This window comes from Vombatus ursinus, unplaced genomic scaffold (assembly GCF_900497805.2).
Source record: "Vombatus ursinus unplaced genomic scaffold, bare-nosed wombat genome assembly UNPS02011431.1, whole genome shotgun sequence".
NCBI lineage: Eukaryota > Metazoa > Chordata > Mammalia > Diprotodontia > Vombatidae > Vombatus > Vombatus ursinus.
The window spans coordinates 6,005,179-6,018,687 of NW_020951209.1; the positions used below are offsets into that span (position 1 = coordinate 6,005,179).

General features: G+C 41.3%; 1 protein-coding gene across 1 annotated transcript in view; it reads right to left on the reverse strand.

The window, feature by feature from the left end:
• Positions 1–2,789: 2,789 nt before the first annotated feature.
• The window catches only part of PRMT8 (protein arginine methyltransferase 8), a 154,969-nt gene continuing 144,249 nt past the window's right edge, over positions 2,790–13,509 (reverse strand). The window contains exons 9-10 of the mRNA XM_027856464.1: positions 6,233–6,354; positions 2,790–2,873 (exon numbers count right to left, since the gene is read on the reverse strand). Coding sequence (XP_027712265.1) covers positions 2,790–2,873; positions 6,233–6,354 — 206 coding nt within the window. The remainder of the gene's footprint in view (positions 2,874–6,232; positions 6,355–13,509) is intronic.

The following is a 13,509-nucleotide window of genomic DNA, read 5'->3' on the forward strand; positions in this document are numbered from 1 at the left end:
AAACAGGGTTAAGTGACTTGCCCAGGGTCATACAGCTAGTAAGTATCAAGTGTCTGAGGTTGGATTTGAACTCAGGTCCTCCTGACTCCAAGGCTGGAGCTCTATCCACTGCACCACATAGCTGCCCCTCAGGGTATTAATTTTGAGAAATACAACATGCTTCTTACTCCGTCTGCCCCTCCTCTGCTGCTCAGAGGCATAGGGTTTGGGTTCTAGTGAAATAACAGATGCAATGCAGAAGGACAAAGTCAGACAGGATACTAATGTAAAATGGAAGCACTGACTGTTGCCAGGGCTGGCTCCTAAATCTACTCACTCTGCTATGTGATGCCAAGGCCAGAAGCATTCAAAAGTCCTCACCAATGACAACAGAGCTGGAACCTGGGGAAGAAACAGGGGAAATGGGGAAAGTCACTCCCCATCAGTTGCACATTCCTCTACTGTGAATCCAAGGTGCCAGCTCACTCCAGGGTTTCTGTCTTTGTAACTGATGGTCAGCCCTTTGGAAGTATGAGTTAAATATCTTGTGGAAACTTATTCAGACTACTTTACCACTCACAGTCACAGAGAATGAAATAAAATCAAGCTATAGACGTCCTAGAAGTTTTAGGTTCAGATTTAAACCCATAACTTAGGGTTTAGAAGAGCAGTGGGTTCACATGCTCTTGGGAGTTGTTGCATTGTTTTTATTACACATTTTCCTTGTTATTAAGTACGGTTATTTTGCTTATTGAGTCTAGGTTAAGACTAAAAACCAGCTTTATACTGTAAGCACATTCATTTTTAAAAGTCCAATTTAAACCTCCCTAGGTTTCCCCACTGCACCCTCAGCCACACATTGTAACCTAGGAAGTTGCCTACCTTGCTTAGTCTACTACCAGATCTGGTTCTATATTCACATCAACTGAGGCAGACTCCAAAATACTACAGAAAGTGTATCTAGAGAAGTCATAGGAGATCTGTGGAAAATGGAAAGAATATTGGAATTTGGAGTTAAGAAATAAGGATTTGAATCCCCATTCTGCCACTTCCTGGGCAAGTCATTTCCTTTCTCTGAGCTTTAGTTTCCTTATAGGAGAAATGGTGGGACTGGGCTAAATGATCCCCCAAAAACCTTCCAACTTATTTGGGTCTTTTTTCCCCCACTTATTCAGTGCCTGCTACACATTAGGTACTCAGGCTTGCAGATAAATGGGCAAATTGACACTTGGGAGGCAGATGCTTAAATCTCCAGGAAAATCATGGCAGTTGGGGAAGAAAAGAGGATGTAAGAAAAGGAAGGAAAACTCATTTTAATGGGGTAGAGTTATATGGAGCAAAGCCCTCTTTCAAGGTCTTCCTTCATGAGTAAGTCAATTCAAGTGCCTCTTTGGGAAACTAACACCCGATATGCATTTGAAGCTGATCTCACAGAGCGTTTTCTTTAAGTTTCCAGAAAGTGAATGTGCACACAACCGAGAAGCTCTTGTGTTTTGTTTTTTTGGGTTTGGGGTTCTTTTGCTTTTAATAAGATGAAGCAGCTTCCTGGCATGGTGCTTTCAAGGTCTCTCTGAAGAACTTTGGAACTTATTTCGTGACATGAGAGACACTGGCACAGGACCGCCCAGCATGGCATGCCATCATCAAAGAAGGCACTGTGCTCTATAAGCAGAACAGAACTGAAGTGGCTCACAAGAAAGGCAAGATGCTCCCATTTAGAGAATCCACCCCAAATGTTCACATGGCCTATTTGTGCCTGACCTGTGGTAGAGCATTCTGAGCTCGAATTAATCTGATCAGCCACAGTTGGACACACTGTAAATTGACCCCAACATAGTGATGTCATTTTGGTCCTCTTCTAGAACAAAGGAAGCGGCTAATTTTCTATTGCTCTTTAAATCTCAAGGTTATCTAGGTGGGTCCTTTCTCTAAAACCTAAGGGTCAAGACATTTTGAACAAAGGATGCACTTTACTTCAGTCCATCTCACTTTCATCCATTTTTATTCAGTGCCCTCTAGACATGTGGTACTATGCTAGGCACTAGGAGACAGGTCTGGTTAAAGGAAAATCAGTGCTGGTACAGATAACTTTCACTGGCTGCTTAACATCTGCTTAAGGGGAGAAACTAACCACAAAACAAATTCCTTATTCAAAAGCAACAGAACCCCCTCCAAGTGAGATATATATAAATACATATATATGTATATATATGCACATATATACATACTTACATACCACTCTGCATTAATGTCTAGATATACCCACTTGATTGTATATGCATGCATATACAGGCATATGTGGATATATAAATTAATATATATGTTGCACACACACACGCACACACCACAGATAGACAGAAAATCTTGGTTAAGCTATCAAAGACACTATGTCTCTGCGTTTTAATGTAAACAGTCTGCCCTAATTGCCTGCAGCATGCAAAACTTGGAAGAGCCAGAGATTCACAGTTAAAGAATACAACTGGTATGCATGTGTCCTTTTCCATCCTCGGGGGGGTTTTGTTGGAGCACCAGTGTCTCTTTGCCTATATGACCTTTAGGTTGGACTCTCAGAGCTGAGCTGGGGGTTCTTTTGAATCTCCAACCTAGGGTAAGGCTTGCCAGGAACCTCTTGAGGTGACCAAACTTCTGGGCCGAGATAACACACTGAGGTCCACGTTCGTAATCCTGCAAACAGTTTTCCTTGGTGGGCAAATGCAGCAGATCGAGATGAGACAGTGCTTCTTTTTTTTTTTTTCTTTTTTTTCTTTTTTTTCTTTTTTTTTTTTGCTTTCTGCAAATTCCGTTATGTGCTAACGCATTTTGTAGTCATTAGATACAGATGTTTCACACAGCTGTCCCTTAAAGTCCAAGTCCACTGTGAAATCAAGGTCCCGCTACCAAGTAAGAGAGAGAGAGAGAGAGAGAGGGAGAGAGATGAAAGGTCAATTCACCTTCTGCCCTTCAGAATTCATCAAATCTCTTCTGCACAGATAGGTACTTAGCTTTCTTATTCTTACGGGCTTTCTAGGGAAAGGAAAACATGGCAAACGCCCAATAACCTAGCCCTGCATCTTACCATCCTCACAGGAGGTTTATTACAGAGTCTTTAAACTAAATCTTCTCTGCTGAAATACAAATTTTGTTGGGAAATAGTATGGCCTGGCGCATCAAGCCCTGGATTTAGCTGTAAGTCAGCTGGGCTATGATGTGGACTCAGATGCTTATTAGCTCTTTGACCTTAGACAAGTCACTAACTTCTCTGAGTATCCATTTCCTCATCTGCAAAATGAAGGGAATAATAACTCCCAACCTATGTCACAAGGTTGTTTTGAAGATCATATGTGTGAAACACAAACAAGATCATATGAGTGAAAACACTTTGTAGATAGGAGGCATCATAAGCCTGGGGGCTGTTATTTCCTGCGGTAGGTCAGTGGTTCCATACTGCCTGCTGAGTAAAGTTCAAACTTCTCTCCTGGTATTCAAAGCCCTCTACAATTTAGCCCTAACCCACTTATCAAATCTTATCTGATCACGACTTCTTTCTATAGACTTTACGCTCCGACCATATTGGATTAATCCCTGTTTCCTAAACTCTCTCACTTCTGAGCCTCTATTCGGGGTTCTTGCCATGCCTGTAATCTTCTTGGCTCCCGTGAATTCAATTACTACCTCGATGCTGATGATTCTGAAATCTGAAATCCAGACCTAACCTCTCTCCTGACCTCTAGTTGCATATCTTCAGCTGCCTATTGGACATCTTGAACTGGATATTTTGCAGAAATCCAAAACTCAACACATCCAAAACTGACCTCATTATTTTCTTCCCCCAGACCCTCTCCTCTTCTAAGCCTCTGTACTACCGAGGGTACTACAATTCTCCCAGTCACCCAGGATCATAACCTGTGTATATTCCCAAATATCTCATTCGTGCTCTCACCCCTTCTTGTCCAATCTGTTGCCAAGTCCTGTTGAGTTTAGCTTTGAGAGAAATTATATTTCTGTTACATTAATAACCAATTATTAAATTAGGCTTTTTCTCCTCTACTTCCTTATTTAGAGACCTGCCCCTGTAAATCAGTCAATCTCTGAAGGACAATGCTAATAGATGAGATTGCCCAAATCCTCCCAGAACATGCTCTGATCTTGGGCAGGATCCCACTCAACTAGAAGACCTTACCTCTGTTTAGAGTGTAAATAGAATCTATTCTAGATAAATTCTAGCCCTAAAGCATTAAGCCCATGTCCTTGCAACCCCTCAGTCAGAGTTTAGGGTAACCCACCTCATGAAGGAGAAAACCAACCACAGTGGTCTGGATACAGATGGATTCCTTTGCCCAGATTGCTGGAGGCAACTGAGTTTCATGATCAATCCATGTTCTTAGCAGAAGGAACCTACCTCCTCATTTGAAAGCCCACACCTTATTAATTGTTCACAAATTGGGGTTGATTTTTCACCTGTCAGGGGCACCCTCTTTTCTAAAAATATATTAAAGCACTTGGTATCTCTATTAGGTGTCTTTGGTTACCAAGAGAGACCACTGACCATCAATGTATTGATTATCAGCTAGTCCAATTAATAAATTGATTATTAATTACCCAGAAACTCTGTCTCTCCAGTTTTTCATTTGTCTCGGCTTCAATGTCACCTTTGCAACAACTCTTTAATACAATCCCTTCTCTCTGACACTATCACCATCTTGGTGCTGGCCCTTATCACCTTATGCCAGGACTATTATTGCACTGGCCTGCTAGTTAGTTTCCCTGCCTCAAGTATCTCCCCATTCCAGACTATCCTTCTCTCAGCTGTCAGAGTGATCTTCCTTAAGCACAGGTCTGACTGTGTCTCACACACACACACACACACACACACACACACACACACCCTTTCAATAAACTCCAATGGCTTCCTAACACCTCCAAGATTAAGTAAAAAATTCTTTGCTTGGCATTCAAAGACCTTCATAAACCTCCCCCTCGCCCCCAACTACCTTTCCAGTCTTCCTACACATTACTTATCCCATGTATTCTATGATCCAATGACACTGGCCTCCTTGCTGTTCCTCCCACAAGACACTCCATCTCTAGACTCCAGGCATTTTCACTGGTTGTTCCCCATGCCTGGAATATTCTCCCTCCTCATCTCTGCCTCTTGACTTCCTTCAAGTCTTAGCTAAAATCTCAGCTTCTACAAGAAGCCTTTCCTGATCCTCCTTAAGGTGCATGCCTTCCTTCTGTTAAATACCTCTAATTTATCCTTTATTGTATTGGACTTGTGAGCAATTACCACTTTCGCCTTTCTTTGTATCCTACCCAGTGCCTGTAAATGTTTATTGACTGACTGCCGGAAATGCTCTCTGTCCCCATCTTTGCCTGATGGATTCTTACCCAATTTTTAAAAGCCCAACTCAAGTGCCACCTTCTTCATGAAATCTCCCCTGATCCCCTCAGGAAAAAGGCTCATTCTCTCTAGGACTTAATGCTGCATTTTATCTCATGCCTCCCACTTATCACATAATGCTATATATCACAATTACACGTAATAATGTCTGATTTTGCTACCAATCTCTAAATTCCATAAGGCCAAAAGACTGAAGGGGTCTAGTCTAAACCCTTCTTCTTTCTACATCGTTTTAACACTGTGCTCTGCAAACCATAAGCTCTTAATGTTTGTTGAAGGGATGAATGATTGAATGACAGTGGTCTTTTCAGAGGGCTGTTAGGTGGCACAGCAGATAGAGCACTGGGTCTGGAGTCAGGAAGACCTGAGTTTGAATGTGACCTCAGACACTTACTAACTGTGTGACTCTGGGCAAATCACTTAACACTGTTTGCCTCAGCTTCCTCATCTATAAAATGAGCTGGAGAATGAAATGGCAAACCACTCCAGTGTCTTTGCCAAGAAAACCCCACATGGGATCCTGAAAAGTCAGACATGATTGAACAATAAAACTGTTTTCTAGACACCAGACACAGAAAGGAAGGCTAGAGGAAAGTACCAGAAAGGTCCTTATTCTAAATGGTGAAAGTGCCCAAACCTATTGCTTTACTTCCAATGGCTATATTCAAGGGGAATTTCTTGTGGATTCTTTTGATTGTTCTCTAGGTACTTAAAAACTCCTGCTGGTGATTTACTCTCTGCAATGAAGCCTAGCATGGGGATCTTTGTTGAAGGAGCTTTTGAAGCCTTCCATCTTTTCCTCAACCTCCAGACCAGAGAGCCTCTCTTGTAAGTTCCCCGCCCTGCACTCACCACATTTTTTGCATTTGGTTTCATGGAAATGGTCCCGTAGATCTCCTCGCCCCTCCTGACAGTGAGATAATCTTCTAAGTAGAAAACTGTCTGCTTCCAGTGGGTGTAAGGAGCATCAGGGGCTGGGGGATAAACAAGAGAAACAAGAATGGAGCATAAGAGAAGGGACCTGAAAGACAGACAGACACAGATAGACAGACAAGCAGACAGACAGACACACTCACACACACACACACACTGGAACAGTTTTAACCCAAGGCTCTTCTTTGAACATATCCTGGCACTTAATACTGCCTTACCAATACTCTTTCCCATCTTAAAGGTAACCAGCACCTGAAGGATGGGCTCTAGCAACCCAAAGCCCCTATTCTGACACCTTAGTCAGCCCTGCTCACCACTAGCAATGCCCCATGCTAAAAATTAAAAAAAAATGCCTTCTTTCCTATCCTACCCATCAGAACTCTTAATTCATACCCTCAGAGCATCCCACTTAGGAGTTTGGAGGAAAGCAATCAAATTTACTTTATTCACACTGAATTGTGAATGACTGTTAGCCCTCCTCCTCACCTCCCCCTTCCCCCCCTTACCCCTTTTAAACTGCCCTGACATCTGCTTAACCCAAAAGAATATAATTGGTAGAATTTTAATTGAAATGATAAAGAGAAATGGAGAATTTCAGAAAGTGTCTGGGACAGTCTTGGGAGTAATAGATCCTTCATATATATTCTTTAATTACTACATACCCCACAGGATTAATTCACATCTGAGTGAGAGTGGTCCTGATTTAATCCCCAAAGCTACCTATCCTGCTGTGCTTATACCCTGGAAAGAACATTGAATCAGAGGACCTAGATTCAAATTCCACTGCCCTTACACTGTTGAAAGAATGCTGCATTTGAAATTAGAACCTCTATGTTGAATGAATGACTGAATTATAAGCAAATCTCACCTGTAAGGTCTGGACTGCAAAACTACAATAAAATTAGAATCCCAGCTCTGCGACTCACTGCTTATGTTACGCTATGAATGTTACTTAAACTCTCTCATGTTCAATGGCCAGGGGTACTCAAACTTGCAGATATTTGAAAAAAATGGCAGTTGGTGGGAACGTGCTTCAATTTCCACGTCTACATCAGAAGAAGAGAGTTGGATTACCTCTTAACATGGGGTTTGTGAGCTTGGCATTTAAAAAAATATATTTTGATAATTTTATTTCCATTTAATTGGTTTCTTTCTTTCTTTTTTTAATCATATGTATTTTATTTAATGCATTTAAAAACAATGTTCTGAGAAGGGGGCCATAGGCTTTAGCAGTTTGCTGAAGGGTTCTACAACAAAAAAAAGATTGAGAACCCCTGTTCAAAGATCTCTTCTAGTCAGAAATTTAACATCCAATAAATCACGGCAAGAGCTTTTAGGAGAGAAAATGAGATAGTAGACTAAATTGTCTGGGACCAGCCTTCCCAATCACAACTAGCCTATACTAGCCAGACTTGTGACCAGCCCTACTCCTGGGCCTTCATTCTAGCCTCTAACTTTTTTGACTATGTGAAAGAAAGTTAGATACTAGTTTCCACCCTTAACCACCCCCAACTCTGGCTCATAACTTACTTATTCTACACCACACAGTGATGACATTACCAATTTGACAACTCAATTGGAGACATTCGAGTCTATTATTTCGCTGTGATCAGACATCTGTTGGAGAGCTTGCCTTTTCATAGGCCCACCTACATCAACATCATGTAGGGATTTGACTCAGTTCCTTGCACAAATGAATGCTAAATTCCAACAGGAACTTAATTAGATGGCTATTTTGGAGGCCAGACCTTATAGGCGAGACTTACTTTTAATTCAGTTATTCATTCAACATTTATTAAATACTTACTGCTTACAGGAAAGTGGATTTCTTGAAATAGAGTTCTGGAAATCTGGGCTTTGCTAAGGCCCATTGGGATTCAAATAGAGCTACTTGAGTATGCCCTAAAACCAAATCACTCTGACTCTCACTGATAATAATAATAATAAGGACCAGCCCAAGCCTTGATTGGTCTTTGTTCGGGGGTTTGATGGCTCAGAGTGAGTATAAATAGTAATTGTTTCTGTTCTGCCAGAAACCCTGATGGTCTTCCCCTCCCAGATTGATTTTTTTTTAAATAGATAAAAGAAGTCATTTTTGGCCTCATTTCTTACCTAGCCTTAATCCCTGAAAGAGTGTTGCCTCAGACAAACTGAGACCTGGGAAAGACCTTAGTTTAAAAAGGCCAAGGTCCCCCACTCCATCTGGGGCCATCTGCAGTTATCCTGATCTATATCTTGCCACTTGACCCAGGTGGCTCTGGAGGAGAGAGTGAAGCTGGTGATTTTGCACAGCTCTGCTTCACTTAAATCCAATTCATTTGCAAGTCAAGACATCACCTTCCTGATGTCATTGGTCCTCTTTGAGAATGAAGAAAAAACAACAAATACCTACTATGTGCAATGGTAGGTTCTGGTATAATATACACAATGATAAAAGATATCCTTCCTGTCCTCAAGAAGTTTAGATAAGACACCGATGCATCCATATTACTAGTTTCTCTACTTAAAGAATTCTGATTTCATAAATGTGCTTATTTTTTTTTACTGAGCAGATTCCAATGCCTCTAGTCTTCATGAGTTGCTGTGGTCCAAAAATAAAACAAAATCATCCCCTAGTAGGGATTTATCTCTTGATGAGGCCTTTTCAGCATTTAATTAGGTTAGCCTTCAGACAGTCAAACACAAAGTCCTGGGCTTGCACTTGAAACCTGATCAGCTCTGCAGAACTTATGAAAGCATGTGTTCTCTGATCACCTTCACACCATGCTGAGCAATATTGGAGGAAGACCTTGGTGGAAGTACACAGATGAGAACAAAATATATGTAAAAGAGAATTCATTGTGAAACTCTATCAGATTAGATGAAGTGGCTCTTCTTCCTGAGATCAGGGAAGGTTTCATGGGTGAGGTGACATATACTGTACGTGATGTATCACTAGTTGGGGTGAGGTGGAGAAAGCACAGGGTTCAGAGCAGAAGGCTCTGGGTTCACATCCCAGCTCTGTTACTTTCTATCATCATGACTGTCAATAATTTATTGCTCTGTAAAACAACAGAAATTCAGAATTTGCAAGTTCAAGGGGCACTCAGGAGCCTTCCAATGGGACCCAGAGGGAGTTAAATGTCGCAGTGGATGGACCATCGGACCTGAAGTCAAGAAAACCTGGGTTCAAACTCTGATTCAAATACTGAGTAGTTGGGTGATTCTGCGAAAGTCACAGGCCCATTCTATGCCTTTATTTCAAGGTAGCTCATTCCATTTTGGACATTTTTCTTGATGTCTACCCAAAATTGGTCTCTGCAATTTCCACATTGTTCCCTCGTTCTGCTTTTCAAGGCCAAATAGAACAAATAAAATCACTCCTTTATATGACAGCCTTTCAAACATTTTAACATATATTCCCTATTTAATCTTCTCTTCTTCAGGCTAAACACACTCCGTTTCTTCAACTGATCCTTATGTGACATGGATTCAAGGCCCTTCCCCACTCTTCTGGACATTCTCCAGTTTATCAATGTCATTCTCAAACTTTGTCACCCAGAACTGAACACAATATTCCAGATGACAGGGGTAGGGTATGACAAGAGCGTCACCTCCTGATTCCTGGGAGCTAAGCCTCTCCTAATGTAGCCTGAGATAGCATTAGTTGTTTGGGACTGCCACCTCACACTGCTGATTCATTAAGCTTACAGTGTACCAGGACCACCAGATTGTTTTCAAAACAACTGCTATCTAACTATTCCTCCCTCATCTTGGAATGGCGAAGCTGATTCTTGAAACCTAAGCATGAGTTTACATTTATTCCTCACCCTAGATGCTTCATCTGTATCTACGACTTTGTGACAGTTGTCTCCCATGCCTAGAAGGCTCTCTCTCTTCACCTACACTTCTTAGAAGCCTTGGCTGTTCATGCTACCTTAGCAGCATCTTTCATATAAACCCCTTTCTCTCCTCTGACACCACCACTGCCTTGGTTCAGGCCCTTATCACCTCATGCCTGAAGTATTATAGTAGCTTTGGATTGATCTCCCTAGCACAAGTCATCCCCCTTTTCAATTTACTCGGTTATCAAAGGGATCTTTCTAAAGCACAGATCTAACCATGTCTTGCCATTGAGCTCCAATGACCCTGGAGAAGAGGAGGCTGATGACTTTGCATGGCTCTGCCTCATTTAAATCCAGTTCACGTTCAAGTCAAGACATCAACCCCCTGAATTCATTGGTCCTCTTTGAGAATGAAGAACAAACAACAATCTAACCATATCAACCTGGCCCCTGCCATTCAATAAACTCCAGTATTGTCTCCATGATCAAATATAAAACCCTCTGTTTGGCTTTTAAAATCCTTCATAACCTGGCTTTTTCCTATCTTACTCATCCCCACGTACTCTGTGTTCCAGTGACGCTGGCCTCCTTGCTTCTTCCAGCCATAAGATAATCCATCTCGTGATTCTGGGCATGCCCTGGGGCTGTCCATCAGGCCGGGAGCTCTCTTCCTCCTCATCCTCTCCTCCTGGCTTCCGTCCAGTCTTGACCAAAATCCCACCTTCTGTAAGAAATCTTGTCTAATCTCCTTTAATGTTACTGTCTTCCCTCTACTGATCATCTCCAATTTATTCCATCCATATCTTGTTTGCATGTTGTCTTCCCTTTTAGATTTCCAGCTTCTTGACAAAGCAGGGACTATTTTTTTGCCTTTCTTTGTGATCCCTGAGTTTAGCACAGTGCCCAGTACATAATAGGTGCTTAATGAACATTTACTGATTTATTTAATGATTTGCTTTGAGGCTGAGATCAAGGGCTACTTACTTCCTGTGGGAGATCTTTCTCGGTCCCCTCCCCCAACCCAACATGTTTAAAGTTGCCTACTATTTACACTGAATATATCATATATGCACAGAGTTTTTTTTTTAACTTGTCTCCACCATTACAATGTAAGTTCCTTGAGGGCAGAGATTGACTTTTTTTTTTCATATCCCCTACACTTTGTTCCTATGCCAATCAGAACTTGGTACATAATAAGTACTTAATAAATGTTTTTTGACTGATTGATTTGATTTCATCTTATTAGATCCAGCCCAATGCCTGTCAAGATCTTTTTGTATCCTTACTATATCATTCACTGTGTTCATTTTCCCTCCCTGCTTGGCATCAAATATCAAATATGTTAAAATGAGAAAGTTGGAGTAGATAGTTTCTGAGGTTCCTTCCATCTCTAAATTTTATGATCCTAATTAGGAACTCTTGGGGAATCGAGGTGGCACAGTGGATAGAGTACCTAGCCTGGAGTCAGGAAAAATGTGAGTTCAAATCCAGCCTAGCAATGTGACCCTGGGTAAGTCACTTAACCCTGTTGACCTCAGCTTCCTCATCTGTAAAATGAACTGGAGAGGGAAACCGCAAACCGCTCCAGTATCTCTGCCAAGAAAACTCCAAATAGGGTCACAAAAAGTGGGACATGACTAAAAATGACTGAATAACAATTGAGGACAATTGAACAATTGAAGCTCTTTGAGGGCAAGTACTGTTGCACTTTTGTCACATAACCCAAGGATCTGGTATATATATTCTAGTGCACAGTAGGTACTGAACAAAAGCTTATTGATTAACAGATTGAGTGTGAGTTGCAATTGTCTTATTATAAGAGTTCAGTGTTGGCAAATTTGATCATGTTTACGTTGGCAATGGTTGGGATCATAGAAATATTCGGAGTGTGGGCAGGGTGTACTGGCACACCTACGGTTGAGGTAATAATTCTATTCTTCTGTGTCCTTTACAAGGAACTGGTTTAATCAACTGACGGTGGTTTGTTTAGGACAACAGGTATCACATAAATCTACATGGATATAAATTAAAACATCAAGGAATCAAGGAGTGCATATATATAAAAGGAAGATGGAATATATATGTGTGTATACATATATACACATATTTACATATACACAAATATATATGTATATGCAAAATGACAGAGCAATATAAATGGGAAGAGCAACACCAAAAACAATCTAAATTGAATGCTGCCAAATTAAGTTTAGTCCCAAATGGGAGCCGTTTGAAAGTACTTCTCTTATTTCTTTGCCCAGGTAGGGGACTGTGAGTGTGGAACACTGCATATAATATCAGACTTTTTGTTAGGTTGGTCAATTTTGCCAAACTGATTTTTCCCGTCTTTTTTATTATTTACTATAAAGAATGGCTCTCTGTGTGGAGTAAGAGGAGGGATATATTAGAAAATGTAGGTAGCATAATAACAATACATATCAATTAAAATTTTTCTACCAAATGAAGTCCACCTGCTCCCAGCCCCCTTCTCTGCCAATGGGCTGTAAAAAAGTTCCCCCAAAGACGGTCTTGTCTTAGACTCTGTATGGAGAATTACTCAAGGAATGATTGACTGTACCATCCACCCCCATCCACCACCTACACCAGCTCAGACAAACAGGTGTCTTTCCTGCTCTTTAAGACCTTCAAACAAGAAGATTCAAGCAGCCTCTTTCCATCATCCATTATGATGCCCCATGAGAATTTAAGAAATGCTTCACTGGGCTCAGACCCAGTTCTTACCCAACCTAGACAGAATACTCTTTCTGGAAGAGGCACAGAATGCAGTGGGGGCGAAGGGGGGAGGGATGGTTCAATTACATTTAATCCAACAAACATTAAGTGCTTTGCATGTAGTTGTCCTTGTGGATGTCACCCTCAAAAATCAGACTTTTAGTACTTTATAGTTTACAAAACATTTTTCATGCATGACTTCATCTGTTCTTCACAAGCAGAGATTTAACCAGGGCCAGGAAAATGGGACTTAGAATCAGGGCAGGGGAAGCTGCTTCCCTTCCTCCCTCTGCAGTCATCTGCTAGTTGACCACCCACTGGCCATGGTACCACTATTATGATACTCCTTTCCTAGGCCACCTTCTCTCTTAAATCCCATACTGCTATCATCCACCTCCAGCTGAATTTGTCCCAGATGCTAGGATTCCTAGTTATAGTTCTGTTCATGGCAATTCTCTTAGATAGGTAGTGCAAATATATTTTACTACTCTTCATTTTGCATGAAAGGCAATGTGATATATTGGATAGAGAACTGACCTGGAAACCAGAAAAACCTGGATCTAAGTTTCACGTCTGACAAATATTGGCTGTCATATTCTGGGCAAGTCACTTAACCTCTCAGTGATCTGGGGCAATTAA